The sequence below is a fragment of the Erpetoichthys calabaricus genome, chromosome 4, assembly GCF_900747795.2.
Source record: "Erpetoichthys calabaricus chromosome 4, fErpCal1.3, whole genome shotgun sequence".
In the NCBI taxonomy this organism is placed as follows: domain Eukaryota; kingdom Metazoa; phylum Chordata; class Cladistia; order Polypteriformes; family Polypteridae; genus Erpetoichthys; species Erpetoichthys calabaricus.
In genome coordinates this window covers 147,821,000-147,847,913 of record NC_041397.2, presented here as the reverse complement: position 1 = coordinate 147,847,913, position 26,914 = coordinate 147,821,000, and the positions used below count along the sequence as shown (strand labels likewise).

The following is a 26,914-nucleotide window of genomic DNA, read 5'->3' as shown; positions in this document are numbered from 1 at the left end:
TGTATGCATGGTGGTTAGCTTTTACTAGCCCAATTATAAAATAGGTCATTAGTTTTTAATAACACACCTAGCATTCTCTTCAGTTATTTGCAATTTCCCTTAAAATCATAAGGCATCCTGCTGTACCACACTAAACTTTAAACTATACGTTTTTATAAACTTAGTGAAAGTTCAGTAAAGTGAAATATGCCAAGAAAAATCTAAATTATTTAAACAGAAATTAATTCATAAATTAAGACACTGTGAAAAATTCCACTTCAAATGTTATTTTTCCATAATTGTTTTCAAACTTAGGGCCTCATGACATACTTAAAAAATAAATTCCAGTTTTAAATATTGTCCTTAGATTGACTTCTGCAGTTTTTAAATAAACATAACACACAATGTTCATCAATCTATATATACAGTATAATGTAAAATTGATTGAATGACTCACTTGTTCATCAGCAAAAACACAATTTTCCATTTAGTTAAAAAAGCTGAAATTTAGCAGGATGGTACATCTAGGGCCGTAGAGATCTGCTAACAAAGAATTCTTTGAAATATCAATATTTAGGAGTGTCATAGCCCCAGAAAAACTAAAGACCCCAAAATCTCAAAATTTCCTTGAGGGACTTCACTTTTTTCTCTCTCAATATTTGTCAGTAAGAAAGCTTTAGTGAGTGGGGTATTTTTAGGTAGTTTGTCCTTCTTTATGGCTGAACACTGAGGCTGTAACTGCATAGAAAAATGGGGCATGCAGTTCATACAAAAGAAACAGGGAAACGCAGGTATGACATACCTGCCCACTTCAAGCTCTATGTACTACACATGCCTTGGTCAGTTTAAATGCTTGCACAGCTGCCTCCAGAAATGAATTATAAGTCAAGCCAGCGACCTTCAAAAGACATGTGTTGGTTGAGGTAGCTGGTCTGACACTGAAAATGCTCTTTAAAATCAAAAACATGGCAGTTTTTACCAATGATGCTTAATGGAAAAGGAAACCAGCTTTTGTTTACTTCAAGGAATGCTCAACAATTTTAATATAAAAAAAAACCCCAGCAAATCAAGGATGTCATGTTCAAGAGTGAAAAGGAAATGGATCAGAGGCAAAATGTATTTAGGGTGCTGGAGACGTTTAAAATCTGCAGTTAGTACACCTTAACCAAAAAGCAGAGAAATGAAGCCGAAAACTATGTTTTTCAAAAAGCCATACAAACTTACTGTTAAAAATGATAAAAACGGTCATCATGGAAGTGGTGTACAAAACACTGTCACACACGTGTGCTTGGGGAACAACCTAAGGGCTTAGGTATGTGTGATTTACCGCTGAGACACAAAGGGGCACTTTCTACTAACACTCTCTCTTCTCCTTCTCCCTCTGCAGAAAGGAAGATTGACACCTCTCCCACTCTGATGCTACTTTCGGGGTCAGACCACCTGGACCGCCTCTAACTCCCAGGATTCCTCATAAAAGGAAACTACGCCATCTTAAGATAGCCCAACCTGAGAACTGATGACGTCTCAACTTTGCATAGTGCCATGCGTTTTCTTTTATGCCTTTATGTAGCTCAATATATGGGATTTGCCTTCGAGTGCCCGAGACCCTTTATGTTGTGCCTTTTGTCTTTTTACAACACATACAAAATACCTAAGTATTGCAGCATTGCGTCTCTGGAGTAACACAATGCCAAAATCAGAGCTCTAAGTCTCTCTTACTCTCAGATTTGGCACGTCAACATTACAATATTTTTAGTTTTGGTAAACTTTTTTGGTGTGCTATCATTTTTAGAACAGTTTCATGAATTGTCAGACTAATGCAGAATAAAGTATTTTAAGAAACAAAAATGAAACAATTATTAATTAGGGTTCATTAATATTAATTAAGAATAAATGCAGAAGCAGGCTCAATGCGGAAGTATTACAGTGTAGCACACTCATTGACTTCAAGTTATTTTTCTTCTTTTTTGATTTTCATGTCATTGTAGTTTTTGCAAATTAAAAATATGAACATCTAAGCTTTTTTTTTATTTCATATCAAGCCACACCATTGCTCTTACATTAAAAACAATTAAAAAAGCATTTGATGTACACAAGAAAATTTAAAAGACACAAACCCACATAAAAAATATAAGTAATCCCTTGCTAAAAATTCCCAAATGCAAAATGGGTTGGTTCATAGAAATATTATCTTTTGTTGTGCAAAGACAGAGTTCAAAACTAAGAGATCAAAAAAAAAAAAAAAGAAAAAATGGTACTTCAAAACATTTTGAATCCTGGAAGTGGTATGCCAAGAAAAAAGGTTAAAAATCCATGACCTAGTGATAACATACAACATTTAATCAAACTTGTCAAATGTCAGTGCTGTAGTTAATCACTTGCTTGAATTAATATGTCTACTATTATCCAAAATCAAATTGTGTGATTACTCTTAGCTGTACCCAAGATCGAACTCCACTTTGCTACATTAGGTTGTCATTAGACAGTACATCTATTTGGGGGGCATTCACGTAGAAAGTTTGAGAATCTCTGCACTAGACATAGATATTTGTCAGGAATTATGTGTTGTATCATTCTACCATTTAAAACAGATACACTTCCAAAAGTGTGTTTCATATTTAATGGTGTGGATTTAGAGGGTTAAAGCCCTAATGTACTGTGATTTTTCTGTTCTTGAATTATGAATCTGCACTAAAATCACCCAAGAGGGATCTCCCCACCCACAACTCAGTGTAATGTGTGAATATAAATGTCCTCATAAACCCCAAGGGGTACCACCCTCTTCTTTTAAAGCACCAACTAAAGAGGCTTTAAGAACCTGATACAATCAAACATTTGAAATGCCCATGCTCTGAGCAGACACCACTTTAGCCTTAAAAGACTTCTCAGTACAGGTACTCACTCTATTAAGCTAGTTAATGACAAACTGTGTATTGAGTGCTCTATAATTAGACAACTCAATGCATCTCAGTATAAATGACGTTTACTTATGGCGAGTATTCTGCCATCAGGGAGAATTGAATGTGCATTGTGGGGGCCTGCTTCCAAAGGGTCCATAGCAAATGTGGGACAAGGAAAGCCTAATAACAAGAGAAGTCTACATTTTCACCGATAGTACAGGCACTCATAGCAATCTGCTATTCAGCACTCATCCACAACACCCCAACCCACTTTGATCTTTATGATTAAAAACCTATCCAATTACACCTTATTAAAAAGCTTTGAAAGTGGAAATATTTGCAGCTGAGATTAATGACAACAACCTTACTGAGCGTCAGGTCAGGTAAAGGCTAATTTTATCAGCAATGTGCACTCCAATTGTGTGGCTTCCTGTAACACTGACATAGACAAATTCTCTTTTATTTTATTTGGTTCAGATATGGAATCCCAAATTACTCTGTTACATATTACCTTTTTACCACAAAGTTGCATAGTCCTTTTAAAAAAGTTAAATTCTTCTTAACTGTGCTATCTGAAGAAAGTTGATTTCCTGCAGATATGAAGTTGCACTTATCAATCTTTTGTTACATATATTGTAGTACACAAATGAACAAAAAGGAAGGTAATGCTGACCCAATATAAAGTTTTCGATTTTTTTTCCTATTTTAATTCCTGTACCTGAATTATTATTGACAGTTGTGGTGTTCATAATGTGTGAGTATGTGAGTGTGCCTGGTGGGGCTAATGAGGGGGACATTTAAGCCTCAACACCCAGGGGCCTGTGGGGGCATAATTCCAGCCTTGTACTTACTGTATATATATCTTAGGATCGCAGAAATAAAATCTTCAGTCCTTGTTAATCTGTTATCTATAGCTAAAATCTACATTTTTTTATTTTGAGGTGTAAGCATTTTTTAAGCATTTTACTCTTGAGAACTGTCTCAAAAATAGTGCACTCAAACCTGATTACATATAAGTAAAAAGATGTATACAGTGATTGCAGTAACACTAATAAATTCATTGTTTGAGCTACATTGTTTGTATGAAAATGTGCTATATAAATGAAAATTGTTGTTGTTGTTCCAGACTAAATAAGATAACTAATTTTGAAGTTGTTTATCTGTTGCATATATTTGTCCTGACAGCTTGAAAAGTTTCTGTTGAAAGGGTATGATTGGTTTTTAAGAGTAATGTTTAGTCTATTAAGTGTAAGTGAAATGAATGTTTTCTTTAATTTCCCAAGACAGCGGCGAAGATGAGTACACACAGTGGGCAACTGATCAGCGCTGTTAAAAGCTGACCCTTTTCAAAAGTATGTCTAAACACTCTGAATGGTATGCACTGCCCTAAAAATAGAAACTTAAGTACTTTAACCAAACTAAAACACTTAACGGTAAATTTGTTTAATTTATTAGTGATATATATTAATATTTATGAATTTATTATCAATTCATATAGTATGGGTCATTACAAAGAAGCTATAGTCAAGATTTATGCTGTTAAATGTATACTCGAAAAATTAAACAACAGATAAGAAGCTCATTGTCAACCACTGACTGAGAATTATCAATGATGATATAGCACAATGGAGAATTGACTCCTAAACCTTTGCCCATCCAAAACAGAGATCAAGAATTGGACTGTCATTTCTGTTGAAAAGTGGGGTAGGATCTTTTGTTGTAATCTTTTTACTTCTTAAAAAAACAAAATCATGTCTTCAACTTTTTTAAAAAAATGACGATAACAGCACACGTTATGCTTAAATCAAGAAGGTGCCCCATTTCACTTCTTTCTTTTAATTTCAGTTTCACCTTTGGGGAACAAAGTGAAGACAACACTTTAATATGGAATACTTGGAAGACATACAAATTATTTGGGTCCTTTACCATTGTAAAGGTGAAATTGTATGTGAAATTGTATGTGAAATTGTGTCTGTGTCCCCTACCAGGATCTAGCATCATATGCATGGTTGATTCCTGGCTTATGTTTGATTATACTGATGGTGCTGTTCCTTGCAAGTCTGTTTTAAATAAGCACTTTTACTACATAGAAAAGGAATGAATGAATGAATATATGGTTGAACAAATAATTAATTTGAAAGAATCAAGTCTAGTATTGCATAATGGTATGAACAGTTAAAGACAGCTTGTATATATTATTGAGAGAATGCATTGGGAGGGTACAGAACAGTTTTGACTATTGAACACATATGATAGGCACTCCTGAATTAGGTCTCAGTGATGGAGGGATGGGTGTTGTAAAAGCCAATTGCAGTAATATGAGAATTATAAAACAATATGGTTTGAAAAATAGTATCACTATCAAACACAAATGCAGAGGTGCATTTCAGTCTGTTTTATAAGCTGTGATCATTTAACCACCACCTAGTAGTAGTTTTAACATTTATGTCTGCTCAATAAGCATATAGGCATGCAAATGGCCCCAAATAATTTGATAATATAACCATGGACATTAGTTTAACTATGATTAGATTAGATTAGGTTAATCCTAGGGACATTCAGAAATTATATAATTAACATGTAGTCCTCTAGTTAAATTGCAGTTTGACAATGAAGTAGTTAACACTGCTTCCTCATAAGATCTAAGGTCTTTTATAGATGAGTGTGAATGATGTTCGGGATGGAATAATTTGCAATATGTGGTTGCTTTCAGCAGCATGCTGGATACTGTTCAAGTGGACTCCTGCTTTTGAAACTGGAGAAGTGTTTTATAGCGTGGTTAGTAGAAATGAGATTATTTGCAATGCACTAATCAACTGTCCAAGCAAATTTGCTTTATAATTAAAAACTCTACAACTGACTGGACAAAATAAAGTTAAACAGGTTTGCTTTCTGGCATCTTTTCTGTACATTGTCATATTTGTTTTGGTTTGAATTTTTTACAGTAAACATAATTAATAATGGCATGATTGGATATGCTGTGAAATGCAAAAAGTAATGATAAAATCCCTAGTCATAGTTTTTGAATTATGGAAGTATAAATTCCTCACCATTACATTGAAAGCCTGCGACAACGATTTGGCTGCTGTTTCATTGCTATATTTAGGTTGCAAATCTGCCACATCTGGCACAGCTTTACCAATTAATTTTTCATTCTCATAATATCCCTTGTCCTCACTTGATAACCCAAGACCTCAGGTTAATCAAATTTTGCCAGGTGCTTCCCTCTCACATGCTTTGGGCAAGCTGTTCTGTTCTGGGAGTGGACCATGACTTCATCTCTAGATGTGCTGAATCTCATCCCAGCCATGCCACAGTAAGCTGCGAACCACCCCACTGTATGCTGGAGTGATCAAGAGTTTAACATTATTTGAAAACATTGGTGCAGCCTTCAGTTTCTTGAAACCTTGCTGCCAACACACCCTTTCTCACTACCAAATACTGAAACAGTAGTACTGCAATGTCAAAACAGGATATAAACTATTTTCAATTAAAAAAAAAAAAAAAAAATATATATATATATATATATATATATATATATATATATATATATATATATATATATATATATATATATATATATTTATATATGTATAGGGGTGGGCAAAAAGTACGTTTACAGTTGTTTGTATGGAAATAGATATGCAGGTTATGATTATTATAATAGCTTTATTAATTCAATAGCTTTATTACCATTATTAAATTCAAAAGAATTTCACAATGGCACAGTGCACTTAGGTGCAATCTCATAAGTGCTCAAATTACCAACCTTCATTATTTACACATTCTTGTAGTCTACTTTCTACATTCAAGCACACTTTAATAAAGACAAATAATACAAATAAATAATACGATAATAAATAAATTAATTAATGAATCAATAAATAATAATATAAGAATAAACTCTGTGTTTCTCATACTCACAGCTGTAAACCTACTTTTACCCACCCCTGTATACATCGATCTATAAACACTGCTCAAAAATTAAGCGAACACTTAGTCACCACAATCTAACACCATGTCAGTTAAGCTTCAGGGATATCCATCTGTCCAATTAGGAAGCAGAATCAATTGTGAATCAAGTTTACCTGCTTTGGTGCAACTGAAAGTGACAACAGGTGCATTGAACAGGCAACAGCAAGACAACCCCGCAAAAGAGAATGGTTTTCCAGGTGGTGGCCACAGACATTTGGTCTCTCCTTATCTTTCCTGACTGATTCTCCTCTAGTTTTGCATTTTGCTAATGTCCTTATCACTATTGCTAGCATAAGGCAGTACCTGCTGCAGATTCAGGTTGCAAAGGTAGTCTAGTTCCTCCAGGATGGCACATCCACACGTGCCATTACAAGAAGGTTTGCTGTGTCTACCAGCACAGTCTCAAGAGCATGGAGGAGATACCAGGAGAAGTGCTGTTACACGTGTAGAGCTGGGGGTTGTGTGGCCCAGTCAATGGCATCAATGTCTACATCAGTCAGGAACTGCCTACACAATCATCTAAGCTATTTAATTGCTTGGGGATGATCAGTTTATAGCTTAGCACCTTCATTACTAGAGATTCCAGACTTTACTGCCATAGATCAGATGACAGAACTAAAGAGCTGATTCTAAACACATCTTTAGTATTACGTAGACTTTGGAATAAACTTAGTCAGTTCCTAATAAGCACAGAAACCTGGTAAAGATTCACCCTTTGGGTTTGAATCAGACAGGCCTGTCTTCCTAAATACATCTTTGCTGGTATCCATCATTACTCAGCTGCAAAGTCAGTAGGTGGAATCTTTTGAAGAAATAAATCCACTGTCTCTGAAAAGGCCAAACACCAGAACAGTTTTTAGGTGCATATATTCAAATGTCAAAGTTGACAGTGCTAACAATTAGCATACAATCCCAAGCTTTTATTTAAAAAAATGTGTTTCTTTCACTTTGGAGAACTGATGTAAAAGAATTGGTATGTAAAAGAATTGTTACCTTTGGTTTGTTTTCTGCTCTGTGTTGTTTGTTCATGAGTTCATAACATACTTCATCACTTTCTTTTGAAAAATGGAAACAAATTGTTTACATACTGCACATAATGCTTAGTTTTGCAATGAAAAATATTATTTGGCTAGAATATTAATAAATTTAATATAACATTATTAAGCCTACATAATCCAGTTGAGGGTCACTGGGGATGAAACACTGGCAGGACTATGCATAATTAATTAAATTAGTTTAAAATGAAAAATACACTTTGTTGCTCAAGAATCTTTAATTATGATTTAAATTAACTAGGCTAGGTGGATTTAGTAGTGGGTAAATAGTGTTACTACTGAAGTAATAGAATGAAGGGACAGGATTTTGACATAATGTTTGAGGGTACAGCTTGACCAGAAATCGATAGCAATCAGTACCTCACTTGGCCAAGGCACTGACCCTGCTGACTGAGTAAGGACAGCTTGAGCATACATCATTTGTATGCAAATAGTTGTAGAGAAGATTATATTTGAATTGTGTAGTTAAGAAATAATTAAATATAGGTTTTCTTTTCTTTCCTGTAGACATACCTTTACATGTGTAACATTTTTCTGGGAGTAAAAAAAATTCTTAAGCATTACTCTTAACTTGTAGAGAAAAGCCAAGCAAAATGACACCTTTTATTGGCTAACTAAAAAGATTACAATATGCAAGCTTTCGAGGCAACTCATGCCCCTTCTTCAGGCAAGATGTCAATCTTAACTTGCAAAATTTGATATATAAACAAACTTTTAATATGCTGCACTCCTTAAGTAAATTCAACTTACCAGCAGTGTCTGGATTTATATTTCCATAAATAGGATTCTCATCATTATATTGTATGGGAGGAAAACTGAAATAAAAATTCAATCAAGGTGATAATTTGTACACATTTTATATTTTCAACAAATTTCAGTACACATCACCAAAAAACAAAACCAGAGCAAGAGAATCAAATTAAAATTGAATTTTAAATTAGGTTTAACAGAAAATGGTTTGATTAAAATTAAAAAAGCAAAATGAAATAACTTAATCCATACTACCTTACCCAACGTTGAAGTTTGTGTATTAGCCAGAACTACATTCATTAATAAAAATGAACGGCATTAGAATGGAGGGACATGTACTTGATGAGATATTCCCATTCTTACTGAACTGTTGTTCCTGCTTCAAAGATTAGTTGCACAGAATTATAATTTTAACAAGAAGGGAAATCTATTTTTTTTTATAATCATAGCATTTTAAAATACAGCATATGGCCAGTTCTTTTTTATTAGCCTTTTTGTTCATTTTTTCCCCAGCATATTATGCCCATGCAAAAAAACTGTATTAAAATACTGCTGTAAAATATATGAATATATTCAGAAAGACTGGATAATGCAATGCAATATTTGAATTGTATGTGATGTTGCTTTATGTTATAAGCAGCACCAAGGTTTTACTGATTCTGAATACTTTATTAATGTTGTTCAGGATTGTTTTAGGGCACAGTTATTTCAGATGGGTATATCAAAAGTGGACAGTTGCATGTCTTCACAGAATACAATTTTTAAATTAAGTTTGTCTGGGAAATATGGGCTATTTCTCATATTATTAATAAAGGAAATAAATGAATATACCTGCATCTTTTAGCTTGTTTATTTCTTGAATTATGTATCCAAGAACAATTGTTAAATTTTAAGGAGTGGGGGTTGATATGTATGACTAGACAAACAACCTAAGACCAGAGAACAATATATGCTCATCTCACATCGGTTTACTTCCACAATAGTACATTTTTAATCAAACATTTCTTGAATATGAATTCAAGTTTTGGGCTAAATGTAAAATACAGTGTAAATAAAATTTTGGGAATCAAAGTTTTCACATTGGGAACTGTATATGAATTGCTCCAGAAAAGGTATACTAATTACTGTATATCCATCTTGGAAAACAATAAATTTATCTTAAAATAAAAACCAGGTGCTCCCCTCAAATTTCTCGTATACTGAGATAGAGAAAAAGATCATCAGAACCACTTCTAGTTCCTCAATATTTCTCAAATATCATATCTCTTTGTTTCTCATCATAACTAATTGGTAATATCGACACACAATCATTTATCTCTAATTATAATCAAACTTTATATAATATTCCTCCAAGTTCATATTATATTTAGATTACATACAAAGTAAAAATCATTATAGTCACCTAAAAACATAGAAAAAGTGTTAGTATTATATAATATTTGCTGCAATAAATTGGTATAGGTAAAACTACATTTAGCTACATTTAATTATGATAATGACGGCAGAAACATGTTCAAATTCAGATGATTGTTTAAATAAAATACTACTTCTGGTAATTGTTCTCAAACTTCATATCTGTTTCCTTTTATCATTATAAAAATTGGAATCATCTATATGTAATTATAACCATAGTTTACAAGAAATGTTGCGAAAGTATTCAGTTAAAGTACCACCTCTGGTTACCAGAAGTAGCCCAAAAATTGATAGGATTCTTTATTTTTGATATAAAGCAGGTGTACAAAATCTCATTAACCTAGGTCAAAGCGTTTTCGAGTTATCGTGTTTACGGTCAGACACACAGACAGACATAATTTCAAAAATGGTATTTTCAGACTCAGGAAGGTCTAACATGTCAAAATTCATCAAAATCTCGAGGTCAAATTTTTTCACGATTCCTATACTTTCTTTATATTATGTATACGAGAAAGTAAAAATTAGGTCACTTTGTAGTTTTGTTTTAAAAATAGCCACGTTCTTAGTTAAGTTGTATCTATACATTTCCCCTCATAACTTTTATAAATTCAATATTTACTCAAAAACATACCTTGGAACACCACATTCCTCTGGATGTGAATATTCCACATTTGCTCTGTTTGAAAAAGAAAAAAATGATGGAAAAAAATCCAGTATAATTTATCCTTAACCTAAAATCACAACCTTCTGGATAGCTCAGTTCAAAAATCGCAGAGAACATCACAGGAGATAAATACAGAGAACAGAGGATTCAGTAACAGATGTATGATACCATTGTGTAGCGTTTTTGAAGCTCAGTCCTATGGTTTTTTCTAACAACCAAATTCATAATTGGTGCATCACTTTTACTTAATTGTTAGAATATTTCTAAGAAATGCATAAATATTCTTATTTTCTACAATATCTATTGAATGCTTATATTTATTTTGATGCTTTCATTTTATTTTTTTCAGGCAAGTTTGTTATTTTAATATCTAAATGTTGATGAACAACAATGAGCACTTCAGACACAGGTGCAAATAACATTGAATGCTAAAGGGTAGCAATTACTTTCACTGCTATTTTCACTTGCCAGTTTATTGTGAGTATTCTTACAAATGAGCAGACGAGTGAATATGGCACGTAAGTAATTGCTACCCTTTAGCATTCAGTTTTCTCAGTATTTGGATACAAGTAATGGAGAAAACACTATAGAAAAGTCTGAAATAAAAGGAAAATAAAAGATATCTTAAGTATTTAAAATTTTAGCAAAAATACTAATATCAGAATTTATTAGAATATGAGGATTAAAAAAGGACAGCTTGCTAAACAATGAGATCAATTAAAAGTAATAATAAACACTGAATGTGAAATATGCTTAAAGTAAAAACTCACAGCCACAGTGGTTTCCCATGACTGGACTTGAGAATTACTGCAGTAGTGGCATACTTTAATTTATACATTTTAAATAATGAATGCATCAGATAATCTGGATTGCAGATCCTTTTATCATTCTACTGGTATAGTGAAACACCTTTTTTCTTAAATAGTAAGTCTGTTTCAATCATGTTGTGCATTTAGTAACCTCTGTTCACCTGATTTGCTAGCCCTTACATTTCTCTTTCTTTGTGATTCTTGTTGCCTTTGTTAATCAGACATTGAAGCACTCTTGTAGACCCAGACAACATTACACCCTGGCACAAACAACAGGCATTATTTCATTTGAACAGGAATTCCTTTTAGGGATTTTGGGGTATTTTGCAAGATATGTAAGCATGCTTTGACCAATAATTTAATATTAGTTCAGCAAATGGTACACAAATAAATATGGATAAAATATTGTTAAAGATATATTACAATGCATTTGTATGTTTTTAATATAAACTATTAAACTATAATTGCATGTTCTCCAAGTGATTACCTGGCTATGTCCTTACCTATATTATTTCTTCATACTATTTGACGTTTATTCCAATATTTTATTAAAGGATAGTTTTACTTTATGCAACACATTAAAATATACATGTTTATGGACGTTTTCCAGTAATGTTTCAGTGATTCTGTCTTGTCTTTTTCTCCTGTCTTTTAGGGCTAGGGTTGCCAGATACCTGAGTAAACAAAGGAGGACACAAAAGACAGCAAAGAAGGACAAAGGAAGGTGAATTGAAAGTTTCGCTCAGGAGCACAAAGAGGTACAGGAGTGAGTACGTCATATTTCGTAATTATTTTAAAACCTGAGGGATTGGGTAGTTCCTCTTGGAGATCAGAAGCCTAAAGCCCCAAATTAATAGAATGTGGTTGGTACGCCATACAAAAGTTGGACATTTTACTGGTTTTAAGTTTTATCTGCTGGACGGAGGACACAAGGCCCAACAGGAGGAAAGGTTTTCATTTTGCAGAATGTCTGACAATCCTCTTTAGGATAGAACAGTGCTTAGTGCTGTTACCACTCTGGTCCAATATGCTTAATTTAACTTAAGGCTTGGACACTTATTTGTGCGCATTTTCCATGTTCTCACCAAGTTTATGTAGGTTTTTCTGTGAGCCCTTTTACTGCTTAAATTGTCAAAAACATGTATTAAATGTATGAATAATGTAATTTCATGAAAAACATGAAATTAACCCCCTGTGATTAATGTGTTTGCCCTGTGATAGGGTAGTGTCATGCGTACAGTTGCACCCAGCTTTGTGCCTGGTGTTGGAGGGATAACCTAGGGATCACCAAACCCTGAAGTAGGAAAAAAAAAGGTTTAGAAGCTGAATTAATGTGTTAAATTTCCTTCCTCTGAAACTGTATACAGTACAAATATTAAACTCAATAATTGCTTCTTGCTAAGCTGGGGAGTAGCTTTGTCTGCTCTGATTTTAAAATGTTTGAACTTTCAGTTATAGAGTCCATGTTTCTTTAGCAACAGAGTGTGTGGGGTCCACAGAGTTAGAATAGATGTGCATATCAATGTTATTAGAGCTTGTTTTAAAGTTAAATGCTTAAAGTTAAAATTATCCACATTATCTCATATATATATCTCTCTTCTCGTTCATCCTGATTCCTGTTCAAAAGTGGTCCCACCCACATGCAGCCGACACGGCATTTCTGTTAAATGTTCTGAAACTCTTGTAGACTTCTTTTATTTTGCAGGAGCAGTCTACTATAGGTGGAAATTTTATTTTTATATTATTGTGGATGCAATATAGTTAGGTTATATAGATAGGCTGTTCATTTCTGTGCAGTGTGGCATATTGGCACGATGGTAAAACTGCTTGTTAATATGAAGGATTCACATGTCTAATACAGAATATGTAATATCAAAAGAAATGAGTTTCAGTTAAGCCACCTCAGACCACTCCAATGTGAAGTTTTGTTAGTAGGTCACATTGCAGAGATGAATAAACACTTTACTAATGAGTGTTATGAATACCCAGAGAAGTGTAGATTAAGGTCTTGTTACATAAAAGTAAATGAGTAATGGATGCATTTTTGCAGTACCTAAACTAAAGTGTTACCTTGGTCTATATTGGGAAGAATTTTAAAAGTAATTAATTATTAGAATGTTCAGAAGATGCAACTTGTGCATATTTGATTAACTGTTTTGGGTTTTCCTTCGAATTGAATCCTAGAGTCCTTATCAATCCAAGCATGTGCCTCTTGTAGAACCAAGTAAATGTTTTTACAGAAATTAGTGCACAACTAGTTGAAGGTTCAACAGATAAGTTTTGAAAAAACGTTATTTTTAATTTATGTTAAGTGTTTGCTGCAGTAGTATAATTATGCATTTCAGCAAATGTTGGCTACGATTTTGCAATGTGTTTGACTGATGATTATTTTAAAATAGGCTTAATTCAAAACAATGCACAGTGTATAGTATTGCCATTGTTTGGGGTCTGCAAAAGCGTGGCACATGATTCTGACACATGATCAGAGTCAGGAGCCAGCTGAAAAAGAGTTTTGTAAACATGTGCCACTTGATTTAAGATGCATTCAATTGTTGCAGTATGATTTGGAGTATTTTGTGATTTTTTCTATTTCATACCATTTTAGCTTTGTGTTTTTACGTATTTCAAATGCATCTATTCAGATTCCATTTGTCCTTTCCTAATTTTAGCAAGTTGTCCAATTTTAGCATTTGGTAGCGATTTATATCATTTTAACTGCTGAGCATACAAAAACAAAAATATATTGATGCATATGTAGATTACACACTTCAGCTGAAACAAAAAAAGTACCAAGAGGTTCTAATGCCTTAAACGAAAATATAATGAAAATGGTGCTATGATTTAATTGAGCTATGCAGAATTTTTTATACTTTTTAAAATGTAGGCAGCTACAGGATTTATAAAGTTTAGTGTTTTTATTACACTTTTCACATTTTTGGCCTAAAAATGTGCACTTGTAAAGTGTATAATTTTTTTAATGAATATTTAAAAATGCATCCTTTCATTATAAACTTTTGCACAAATCTGAGTGAAAAGGTACTTATGTAGTTTAATTAGAAAACACTATTTAACTGACCTTTGCATATTGATTCTAATGGAGGAGGTACTTAAAGGAGACATCCATCCATTTTCCAACCTGCTGAATCCGAACACAGGGTCACGGGGGTCTGTTGGAGCCAATCCCAGCCAACACAGGGCAGGAACCAATCCCGGGCAGGGTGCCAACCCACCGCAGGACACACACACCAAGCACACACTAGGGCCAATTTAGAATCGCCAATCCACCTAACCTGCATGTCTGTGGACTATGGGAGGAAACCCACGCAGACACAGGGAGAACATGCAAACTCCACGCAGGGAGGACCCGGGAAGTGAACCCAGGTCCCCAGGTCTCCCAACTGCGAGGCAGCAGTGCTACCCACTGCATCACCATGGCACTAAAGGAGACATTGTTTTTGATAATTTATATTTCATCAATGAACAATTTTTCTCTTGTCTGCTCAGTTCCTTCCCACATAAGTATCATATGGAATTTCAGTTTTTTTTTTAGATTTAGAACTACTAGTCCATCTGTTATTGAAGCCAACTAATTCAACCTAGTGTCTCAGACTCTAGAGCTTATCTGGTATTATCAGATGCAATGCAGAAACCAAACCAGTACAGCCATGTATAGGGTACATTAACTCACATATAGCAGCTACACTTACTCATGTAATGCCACTTTAGATATGCTTGACCTCTGAAAACCAGGAATATATAGAGACAACCCCAGCAGTTATGGGAATGACATGTAAAATCCACCCAGACATTACATAGAACTCCGGAGCTGTAAAGCAACAGGGCTAACCACTGTTACCATGTTCAGAACTGATTTTTTATCTTACAATATTTAATTTATACATGTAAATAAATGTAAAAGATATGAGACCACAGTTTAATAAACAATTATTTTTTCATCAGTGCACTTCACAGACATTTGTTTGCCATGTTGTTGTCTTTATCTTAAAAATAAATTTTTATTCTCACTTACCTCATATGATAATCTTCATAATCGACTTTTTGTCTTTCTGTAAAGTAAGAAAAAAATGAACTTAGTTGTTGTTTTTTGAGGCTTACAGCATATAATACCTTACCTATATTCAGCAAAATGGGTTGCATTTCCAGCGCTTCATAAGTGACTCACAATAAAAAAGCAATTGATTCTGTATTATTTGTGCACTGTTAATTATATTTGGCTTCTTGCAATTCTTTATCATTTTTTTTTTTTTATTATTTTATTGATTTGATTAAAAGCACACAATATTCCATACAGATAAATCAACGTTTACAAACATAAGATCAAAAACAAATCAACCCTCACCCCTGAAAAAGAGAGCTAAGCCAGCAGAGTAAAACTTAAAGCTAGTAAAAATAAGTAAGCAGATGAATTAATAAGTGAATAAAGATAAATGGAGGAGAAAGAAAGGATAAAAGGGGAGAGAATCTGCTTCCTCAGTGCTTTAAAAGCTTATTCTAAAATGTTATTGATTAGATCCTACCAGGTTTTGAAAAAATTCTGCACAGATCTTCTAAGTGTGAGTTTGATTTTTTCCAGTTTCAAATAGTATAAAACATCAGTTACCCACTGACTTAGAATAGGAGAGCTAGGATTCTTCCAATTGAGCAAGATAAGTCTATTTGCCAATAGTGTAGTAAAGGCCATTACAGTTTGTTTGTCCTCCTCCACTTTAAGCCCATCTGGAAGTACACCAAACACAGCTGTTAGTGGATTAGGAGGGATTGTGACACCAAGGCTGTCTGAAAGGCATATAAAGATTTTGGTCCAGAATGATGTTAATTTGGTGCAGGCCCAAAACATGTGGCCCAGTGAGGCTGGAACTTGACTGCAACGTTCGTAGGTTGGATCTTGCCCTGAAAACATTTTGGACAATTGTAAGCGAGACAGATGTGCTCAATATATAATTTTGAGCTGAATAATTGTATGCTTTGTGCATATGGAGCTGGAGTAGATTCTCTGCATTGCTACTTTCCACTCCTTTTCAGAAATATTGAGTGAGAGATCCTTTTCCCACTGTTCTCTTGAATCTTTGGAAGGGAGGGACTGTAAAATGGTTTTATATATTTCAGAAAAACTGTCTGAGTCCTCAAGACTGATCAATATTTTTCTGGCATAGAGGTAGGTGGGAATTTTTTTTGTTTCTTTTATAAACATTCATGAAATAAACTTTACAATGTTAAGATTGAAATATTACCTGAGACAGACACAAGAAATTGTTTTGTTGCCAATGTATGTCCATCCTGCCTGTTTTGATTTATGTAATTCATTTTAAACTTGCATTTCTATGTATATTAATAAAGTACCCTTACCTTTTCGTAATGTTATGTAAAGAAGAATGTTTATTCCAATTGATATAACAAGGGCTATGACAGCAAGAGTGAGAATTACTGCAAGTGGCATACAACCTAAAAGGAAAAAGAAAGAACTATTACATGTGTCATTTGATTTAAGGTGTTTCACTTTTATGCAGTATAATAAACAAAATTTTGATTTTTTTTAAGCACCAGATATGGTGCTTAAGACTTGACTTATGTGGTAAACTAAACTGTGTGTTTAAATTTGAGCGAATTTCCACTAGAGCAGTTAACAGTGGCTTATTAATTCAGCCTCCATGTTGTTGACCATATTGAAATAAGGGAAATCTACCTCAATATCAGGGAGAATGAAGATGTTAGAGAATAAAAATCATGTAAACCTACTACCATGAATTAACTAATAATTATTAATTACAAACTACTGTCTTCTGTTGTCAGTTTGTTTTCACTGCACATAAATTACCAAGCTAAAATCCCTTCATGGTCTCTTTATCCATTGAGTAACTACTGAGAGACCAAAACTCTAAGTCTGTCTCTTAGTTGGAGTCCTCTTATCCACACTAACATGAGGAAGAACATACACTTTCTAAGTCTCTCAGTGGCTGCTGGTTGTAATTTCAGATGCATTTTTTACTTAGTATTATTTGGTGTGTAATGTTGCTAATGGAGTATTATGTGATCCCTTGATTTTAATGGATATACTTTTGAAGATAATGAAACTTAAATGATTTATTTTTATCTAACTGTCAACCAAAAAAACAGCTGAGGGTTGCATTTCCTGGCAACGAGTACATCTTAGAGGTTATTAAGCAACATTGCAAGGCAAGCTATTTTTTCATGACAAAACCCCTCTTAATCCATGCTACTGAGTATAAAGTACTACTTTGTTAAATCCGCCCTGAACTCATCTCTAAAAAAGACATCAAAAACTGATTGAAAAATAATCAGTTGATGATACTTTTATTATGGGATGACGTTGATAGTGAGATGAAATACATATGTGAAAATTAATATGAAGTAATTGTTTTTACATTTACTTATTTGGCTGACGCCTTTATCCAAGGTGATTTACAACATTGGTAATACAATTGGTTAAGTTTCTTTTTGGTTTTCCATTTGAGGCACAGACAGGTCAAGTGACTTGCTCTTGGTCACACAGTGTGAGTCAGAGGATTCAAACCCACATCCTCAGCGTTTGAAGTCCAAATCCTTGACCAATACACCACACTAATTGATAATAATATAATAAACACTTCAGATAAATCATTTAAACAGGCACACATATTATTTCTAAGACAAATACAAAAGAAATGATGGACACACATGATTAAACAAAAGTGCACATTTTAAAAGAAGAGGTTATTCTTCTTTTAGAAGATGATAGAGTGCTATTGAGAACCAAGAGATTGTGTGGGCCTGATCAAAAGTTTGCATACCCTTGAATTTTGGGGCTTACAATATACACACAGAAGTTGATTAACACGGGTTCACATTAAGTGTAATTAAAGGATAGTGTCTAAACCTGTAACCTCTTTGATTGTAATCAGTGTCCATGTATAAATAGTCAATTTAAATTCATGCTGAGCTGCACTGACTTTGCTTGATACCGAGCCATGGGGAAATCAAAAAAACTGTCGAGGGACCTGTGAGAAAAGGTTGTTGAATTGAACAAAATCAGGAAAAGGATATAAAAAGCTTTTCAGAGATCTGAAAATGCCTGTCAGTAGTGTTCAAACTATGATTAAAATTTGAAAGTTAGGGGTTCTGTTGTTGCCAGGCCATGGTCAGGTAGATCAATCAAGATTTCAGTCGCAACTGCCATGATAATTTGTTGAGATGCCAAGGAAAAGCTACAAGCTACTTCAGCTAAAATACAGGCTTCTCTGAAAACAAGTGGTGTTACTGTTTCAAGATGCATAATAAGAAGGTACTTGAACAAAAATGGGCTGCATGGTCAAGTTGCAAGAAAAAGGCCTTTACTGCGCCAACACCATAAAACAGCCCACTTACAAAATGCCAAACAGCATCTAAACAAGCCTCAAAAATTCTAGAACAAAGTCCTTTGGAGTGATGAGACCAAAATTGAACTTTATGGTCACAACCATAAACACAAGGCCGATGACAAAATATACACCAACCCTACTGTGAAGCGTGGAGGTGGATCTCTGATGTTTTGGGGGTGTGTGAGGTACAGTGGCACAAGTAACAATGACAATTGTAAGATGAAAGCGGAAAATATTGGAGCATAACTTGCATTCATCAGTCTGGAAGCTGTGCATGAGCACTTGGATGTTCCAACATAACAATGATTCAAAACACAAGGCCAAGTCGACCCTACAGTGGCTACAGCAGAAAAAAACGTGAATGTGCTGGAGTGGCATCACAATCTCCTGACCTCAGTATCATTGAGCCACTTTGGAGAGATCTCAAACGTGCAGTTCATGCAAGACAACCCAAGAATTTATGGGACCTGGAAGGTTTTTGCCAAGAAGAAAGGGCAGCTCTGCCACCTGAGAAAATCATGTCCCTCATCCACAACTATCACAGAAGACTGCATGCCATCATTGAGGCTATAGGGGAAATAAACTGTAGTAAGAACAAGGGTATGCAGACTTTTGAACAGTGACCAAAAGTCACCAAAAGTCATCTCATTATTTTCCTTATTAAAAGGTTTTGTTTAATGATTGTTCTTTTCTGTGATGCCTTATAGTTTATATGGATTGCATTAAAAGTAAATGAAATGTGTTTTGCCTGATCAGTCATCTTTTCTTTAAAGTATGGTAAACATCATATGAATTCTGCCAGGGTATGCAAACTTATGAGCACAACTGTATAAATAAATCAATGCTAAGGATTTTAAATAAATGCTAATGATGATAGCCTACCCACACTCTGCTATAAGATCAGGAATTTTGACATTTCCAACCTCCAACCCTTCTTCCATTTCTTCATTTGGCAGGTATATTTCTCCAACTGCATTATCCAGCAGCATTGCACATACTAGCATTACAGTGCAGAATATCTGATGCCTCCTTATGAATACAGTGGATGTGTATTTACCCATATACCTATATTATGTTTCATCATGTTGTATGTCCGCTGGTGTATTGAGGCCACCATCAGGAGGTTAGATGCAGATGTGCACAAATCTGCTATTATCCAGTAGCCATTTACCACCAAGCCTGCCTTCTGACACACTGCCAAATTGGCCCAGATGAATGCACTGTGGGCTGTCTTACGCCTCTTTGCCACAGGTTCCATAAAAAAGTACTTGGTTCAGAGCTAAGAACATTTATGGCAGGTGTAACTATGCTCCAGGAGGCTGAGAATATGAATGGTTATCAGCTACAGCCCAGAGATTTATGTAACATGTGAAGGTTGGGATCTTTCTTTTGGTTCAGAGACGCAGACATGAATGCAGTGAATATTTTACTGAGCAGGTTTTGTTTATTACAGCCATTCTCTTACTATGTGTACCAACCCCAAGTTCTTGTCCTTTCTGTCTCTTTTTAATTTGACCCCCTTCCCTCCGGAACCAATTGCAATGTGGAAAATATCTCCTTTAAAATAAAGCTAGCAGCTACCTTAGAATACAAATTCTTCAGAATTTTTTAAAACATACAAATATTATCTAATTACATAATTATTCATCCATCCATCCATTTTCCAACCCGCTGAATCCGAACACAGGGTCACGGGTCTGCTGTAGCCAATCCCAGCCAACACAGGGCACAAGGCAGGGAACCAATCCCGGGCAGGGCGCCAACCCACCACAGACATAATTATTATATACTAATATTATCAAATTACATAATTGTTAACACTCAATGATTTAAATAAATTTGACAATTAACCTATATAATATAATCCTTCTAATACAGTGCATCCAGAAAGTATTCGCAGCGCATCACTTTTTCCACATTTTGTTATGTTACAGCCTTATTCCAAAATGGATTAAATTCATTTTTTTCCTCAGAATTCTGCACACAACACCCCATAATGACAACGTGAAAAAAGTTTACTTGAGGTTTTTGCAAATTTATTAAAAATAAAAAAACTGAGAAATCACATGTACATAAGTATTCACAGCCTTTGCTCAATACTTTGTCGATGCACCTTTGGCAGCAATTACAGCTTCAAGTCTTTTTGAATATGATGCCACAAGCTTGGCACACCTATCCTTGGCCAGTTTCGCCCATTCCTCTTTGCAGCACCTCTCAAGCTCCATCAGGTTGGATGGGAAGCGTCGGTGCACAGCCATTTTAAGATCTCTCCAGAGATGTTCAATCAGATTCAAATCTGGGCTCTGGCTGGGCCACTCAAGGACATTCACAGAGTTGTCCTGAACCCACTCCTTTGATATCTTGGCTGTGTGCTTAGGGTCGTTGTCCTGCTGAAAGATGAACTGTCGCCCCAGTCTGAGGTCAAGAGCGCTCTGGAGCAGGTTTTCATCCAGGATGTCTCTGTACACAGTCATCTTTCCCTTTATCCTAACTAGTCTCCCAGTTCCTGCCTCTGAAAAACATCCCTACAGCATGATGCTGCCACCACCATGCTTCACTGTAGGGATGGTGCCAGGTTTCCTCCAAACGTGATGCCTGGCATTCACACCAAAGAGTTCAATCTTTGTCTCATCAGACCAGAGAATTTTCTTTCTCATGGTCTGAGAGTCCTTCAGGTGCCTTTTGGCAAACTCCAGGTGGGCTGCCATGTGCCTTTTACTAAGGAGTGGCTTCTGTCTGGCCACTCTACCATACAGGCCTGATTGGTGGATTGCTGCAGAGATGGTTGTCCTTCTGGAAGGTTCTCCTCTCTCCACAGAGGACCTCTGGAGCTCTGACAGAGTGACCATCGGGTTCTTGGTCACCTCCCTGACTAAGGCCCTTCTCCCCCGATCGCTCAGTTTAGATGATGGAGGCCACTGTGCTCATTTGGGACCTTCAAAGCAGCAGATATTTTTCTGTAACCTTCCACAGATAGAGTATGTGCCTCGAGACAATCCTGTCTCAGAGGTCTACAGACAATTCCTTTGACTTCATGCTTGGTTTGTGCTCTGACATGAACTGTCAACTGTGGGACCTTATATAGACAGGTGTGTGCCTTTCCAAATCATGTCCAGTCAACTGAATTTACCACAGGTGGACTCCAATTAAGCTGCAGAAACATCTCAAGGACGTTCAGGAGAAACAGGATGCACCTGAGCTCAATTTCGAGCTTCACGGCAAAGGCTGTGAATACTTATGTACATGTGCTTTCTCAATTTTTTTATTTTTAATAAATTTGCAAAAACCTCAAGTAAACTTTTTTCACGTTGTCATTATGTGGTGTTGTGTGTAGAATTCTGGGGAAAAAAATGAATTTAATCCATTTTGGAATAAGGCTGTAACATAACAAAATGTGAAAAAAGTGATGCGCTGTGAATACTTTCCGGATGCACTGTACATTTCATCATGAGAATATATATCTATATATATACTAAACTTTATACTTGACTAAATTATATATAAATATATACAGTAAGTTTAGTATTGTACATTTCTAGAGAACTCTCAGTGTCTGTTGAAAAGTTTGGCGTAAGCCTTAGAAAGTTTAAGAGTGAGTCGAGGAACTAGTAGATTATAAAGGCTTTAACATGTTTCTTTGGTTAAGAAAGGATCTGAGAAACACTCATAAATTAATTATCTATCTTAACATAGATTGTATGATGTTTTTGCATTTGCATATTGCTTTTAGGAAATAGATCCCAATTCTTCTATGGCTATAATGGCTTCAGGATTTTGCTGTGGCGCCCTTCTTTCATGTTAATGATGCATGTCACTTATATAAACTAAGAGTGCACTCACTCAGACACATAATCTTGGATGTTTCTAATATTATTTATTTTTATTTTTTGAAAACATCATCTACATCATCATCTTTTTCTGTCTCAGAGCAGCTCAGTGCTTTTTGTTTACTGTCACCTTCTTAAGGGAAAAATAAGAAATTGTGTTTGTGTTTCAATCCTTAAACAGTGAGTGAACTGAAATGAAGCAGAGCAGTAAAAAGCTACTAAGTGTTGAGAATAAAAACATGCAGAAATCGCTGATGTAGTATCTATAACCACTTCTTTTCAAAATTTTCATATTATTCTTTAGTAGCAATAGACAAATATGTGATTGTTCCATTAAGAGTTTTCTTAAAGATTTAAAGAGCTCGTATACTATTGTAAACATTTCGACACATACATTTTTCTGTGCAGATCTCTAGGTTACATCTATAAAACTGTGTTTACTGCAGTACACACATTAATTATGGTTTATGATACATGAAAACAATAAACAATAAACACAAGACATACATTTGAAAATGTGTGCTCACCCATGTTAAATTGATGTCTCTGATGACCAGGTAGATGATTCTTGGCCAGCTGCCCTAGGTTGGATGGACGTTGACTGGTCTATTACTAATGATCATAAGGACCAAAATTTTTTCTGTGTAGTTGTTTGCAAACTGGAATTTTATTTTCCTCTCCTACGCTGTCAAAAGGTCTCCGCTTGAATGCATTACTTGCATGAGAAGAACCTATTAAAATAAATGATCAATATATTTTATATATATATATATATATATATATATATATATATATATATATATATATATATATATATATATATACGCATACATATATTTATGTGTGCATATATGTATAATTATGTGCAACATTTATAATTTGTGTTTTTGTCATATATTGAGATATTATAAGTTAAATGTAAATGGGCTCTGAAATTTTTTAAGTACGCTATATTAAAATAAAACACCAGATTATGGTTTTAAATTGAAAATATTGAAAATAGTAACTTCATTTTAAGAGAACCTAAAATGTTTTTTCTATCTTTTAAATGCTAACAATAAGATAAAGTTTAATACCTTAAAATTCCAAGTAAACTCTATAATCTGTTTTTCACAAAGATAACATATTCAGTTTAAATATGTGTAGTTAGTTATATGTACATGTATATTTCATAATTATATATTGCTTTTAGTATAACCCTTTTGGAACAAAAGCATCTTATTTCACTAATGTGCAGAAATAAAAACTGAAAGCACCTTTGTAAAACCACAGTACTGGATCATGCTTCTCTGAAACTTATAGTCAATTGTTATAGTTTAAATAGAATGGAAAAGTACTTCTAAAAGAACAAGTGGACAAAGGACATGCAATGCGTAAATACACACTTGAAATATTACGTTAAAATACTGGACTTAATACAGTATCCAAGGCAGAGCTTAATAATAAGAATCAAATCTGAATTGGACACCTTTCAAGGCATAATTGTTGATTATGAAACCAAAGTAAATCACATATTTAACTTATCAGTTGCTAGCCAGTCATTAATGTTAATTGAATTATATTTTGTAATTCAGAGATTTTTGACTAGTTGATCCAGTAATTTGTGGAATGCAAGAAAACAAATAATTGTTTTCAGTATCCTCGCCACCTCCTTCCTGCTGAACAGTTGTATGGGTATATGCAGTACACTGATTTGAGGAAAATAAAGCAGAAAGGAACAGAGTCATTGTAATACAGACTTTTTACCAAATTAATATTCTAAACCATAAAGTTTACTTTGCAAGCTTTACTTTATTATATTTATCTCTTTATTATCTAAATCAAATACAGAAATAAAGACATTGTTTGTATTCCCTACCCACAAAGCTACACGACACTTAAATGTAATTAAAATTTAAAATTATATTGTATTAAGTTATACTGTTTTGTGTATGCTCATTTTAAGAATTAAAATTTTTATTTGTGAAAAACATGATAAGCACACTATTAAATTTTGATGTACTCTATACAAAAGTGAAAATGATATTTATCTTTTGCTTTTCCGACATAAGAATGTACACAAATACTGTTTTAAACAGAAGACTAAACCGTCTTAGATTTAATATTTTCTGACAGTAATTTGTTTATTGAATGGTAAAACTAAGTATTTATATTATATAGTAATATGCAAATTGACAACAATAGCTTTCAGTACGTAGTAAAGTGAGACGTCTCATACCTTAAACTGTTGAAAATGAAATGGCTTTTCTTTACAGCTGCTGTATGATGATCTAGCAGTGCATCAATTGACTTTATGAAATAAGTTTTCTGCTATGAAGTGTTACACTATACAAGTAAGTACATTCTATTCTGTTATGCATGTCCAGTTTTACAAAGAATTTGAAAATAGTTACAATATGCTGTCTGCCACAACCCAGAAAGAATTGCTCTGTACTATTCGTTATCAGCAGCAACTTAGAATCCGTACCATTGAAAAGGTTTTCACCAGGTTCTCATTGTCTGCAAAGTTCTATTCCAGCTACTCCTGAATACCTGAAAATATTCTGTTCTATTTTTGTTTCTTCTCAGCCTTTTTCTGTTGCAAACAGGAAATGTGGTGACAAGCCCAAGTCTGACTTTTCAGTCTTCTGTGCAAGGAAGTAATGAACGGCAACATGCAGTTAGAAAAGTGTTTATTCTTAACCATTGCTGCAATCTATTTTAAAGTAAATTTTCTCATCAGTTTAAGCTATTTCTGTTTTAACCAAGTATAAACGTTTGCAACTGTGAGTCAACAGCTACAGCAGAATTTTGAGCAACCAAATACATTTCCATTTGTCACGAAACAAAACACAAAATAAATGCTTTTATATACTTTATGACTATTGAAAGCCTCTTGTCATGCACCTTGTCCCTCTATATTTTATTAAAAAAAAGGACTTTCAGTATTTACTTCAGGCATGGTAACTGGGTCATCATGCTTGTGCTATTCAAATGTGATTCAATGACTGTACACAATATTTGTTCTTACAGTATAGTAACATGCCATGTACGTATTGTATAAAGTAATTTCTCAAATGTGACCATATACATGTTCGTATACATTTATGACTACAGTATAACCATTAATTTTTAAAAATTATTAAAGAACTACTTTACAGGCAGACTTGAAATATATAAAGCACAGTTACCGATTTGTTAGTGTTAAAATATATTTATATATTGTTCATAACATCCATTTCGTATATTATAAAAGACCACGTAATTGATACATTATTCGAAAGTTATAGTTAATAATTCTAAGCCATATTTGTATTAAGCATAGTAAATTGTAGTAGTTGAAATTGTTTTTACCTTTTTGTTGAAGCCGTGGCAGTGGTAAAAACTACTGAGGTTTAGCTGGTGAAAAACTGAATTTAAAGACCAACCCTTGAGAAAGAGTTTTATTTTTAAAATGTGTGCTGTCAAATCATGTAATGAATGTAACTTAATTTTTTCCTAGTATTTGGGTGTGGGTCTGCTGGAATCTATTCCAGTCAGCATAGGGTACAAGGCAGGACAAGGCGCCAGTCCATTGCAAGGCACACACGCACACACACACACACGCACACACACACACACGCACACATACACCCCAACCACACACTAGGGCCAATTTAGAATTGCAAATTCACCTGACCTTCACCCTTTTCAGAACTAAGCGGGTTAGAAGATGACTGACTGACTGATTTGGATGTGGGTGTTATACCTTTGCTAATAAGGAATATATCGCTATGATAATCAGTTTTTAATGGTTTCAGATCTTAATTCAAACTGGCATAGTACTAAAGAAAATATACAATTTGCATAAAGACTGAATAACATATGTCATGTCATAGTACTTGATTATATGTTGGATTTTTAAAATCATGTTATAAATAATAACATTTTCAGGTATTTTCTTCTGCTTTTTAGACATACTGTAAAATACCAACCATATCAAGTGCCATTGGTTAAAGCAAATTTTAAGATAATAAATCAATAAGGCCTTTCGTCACAGTACATTGCATAGGTCCAAGATCAGTTCTTAGTGCCTTCTGTGAAGATTGCAAGTACTTAATATTTCTGTAGGGTTCTTTTGCTGTTCTTCTGCTGTGTCTGTAAATATTTGTGGCCATGGATGACAACAAAATGATCTATGTGTGGCT

The 26,914-nt window shown here is 34.3% G+C and overlaps 1 protein-coding gene across 4 annotated transcripts in view; it reads right to left on the bottom strand.

Moving 5' to 3' along the window:
• LOC114651391 (T-cell receptor-associated transmembrane adapter 1) overlaps positions 1–25,393 on the bottom strand; it is a 41,159-nt gene extending 15,766 nt beyond the window's left edge. The window contains exons 1-7 of one of the 4 annotated variants that reach the window (XM_051927042.1): positions 24,967–25,393; positions 23,256–23,479; positions 16,913–17,008; positions 15,576–15,612; positions 10,704–10,748; positions 8,660–8,724; positions 7,848–7,909 (exon numbers count right to left, since the gene is read on the bottom strand). In XM_051927042.1, the coding sequence (XP_051783002.1) occupies positions 7,848–7,909; positions 8,660–8,724; positions 10,704–10,748; positions 15,576–15,612; positions 16,913–17,003 (300 nt within the window). In that variant the 5' untranslated portion in view covers positions 17,004–17,008; positions 23,256–23,479; positions 24,967–25,393. The remainder of the gene's footprint in view (positions 1–7,847; positions 7,910–8,659; positions 8,725–10,703; positions 10,749–15,575; positions 15,613–16,912; positions 17,009–23,255; positions 23,480–24,966) is intronic. The other 3 variants (XM_028801288.2, XM_028801289.2, XM_051927041.1) reach the window with 3 other exon arrangements.
• Between the last annotated feature and the right edge of the window lie 1,521 nt (positions 25,394–26,914).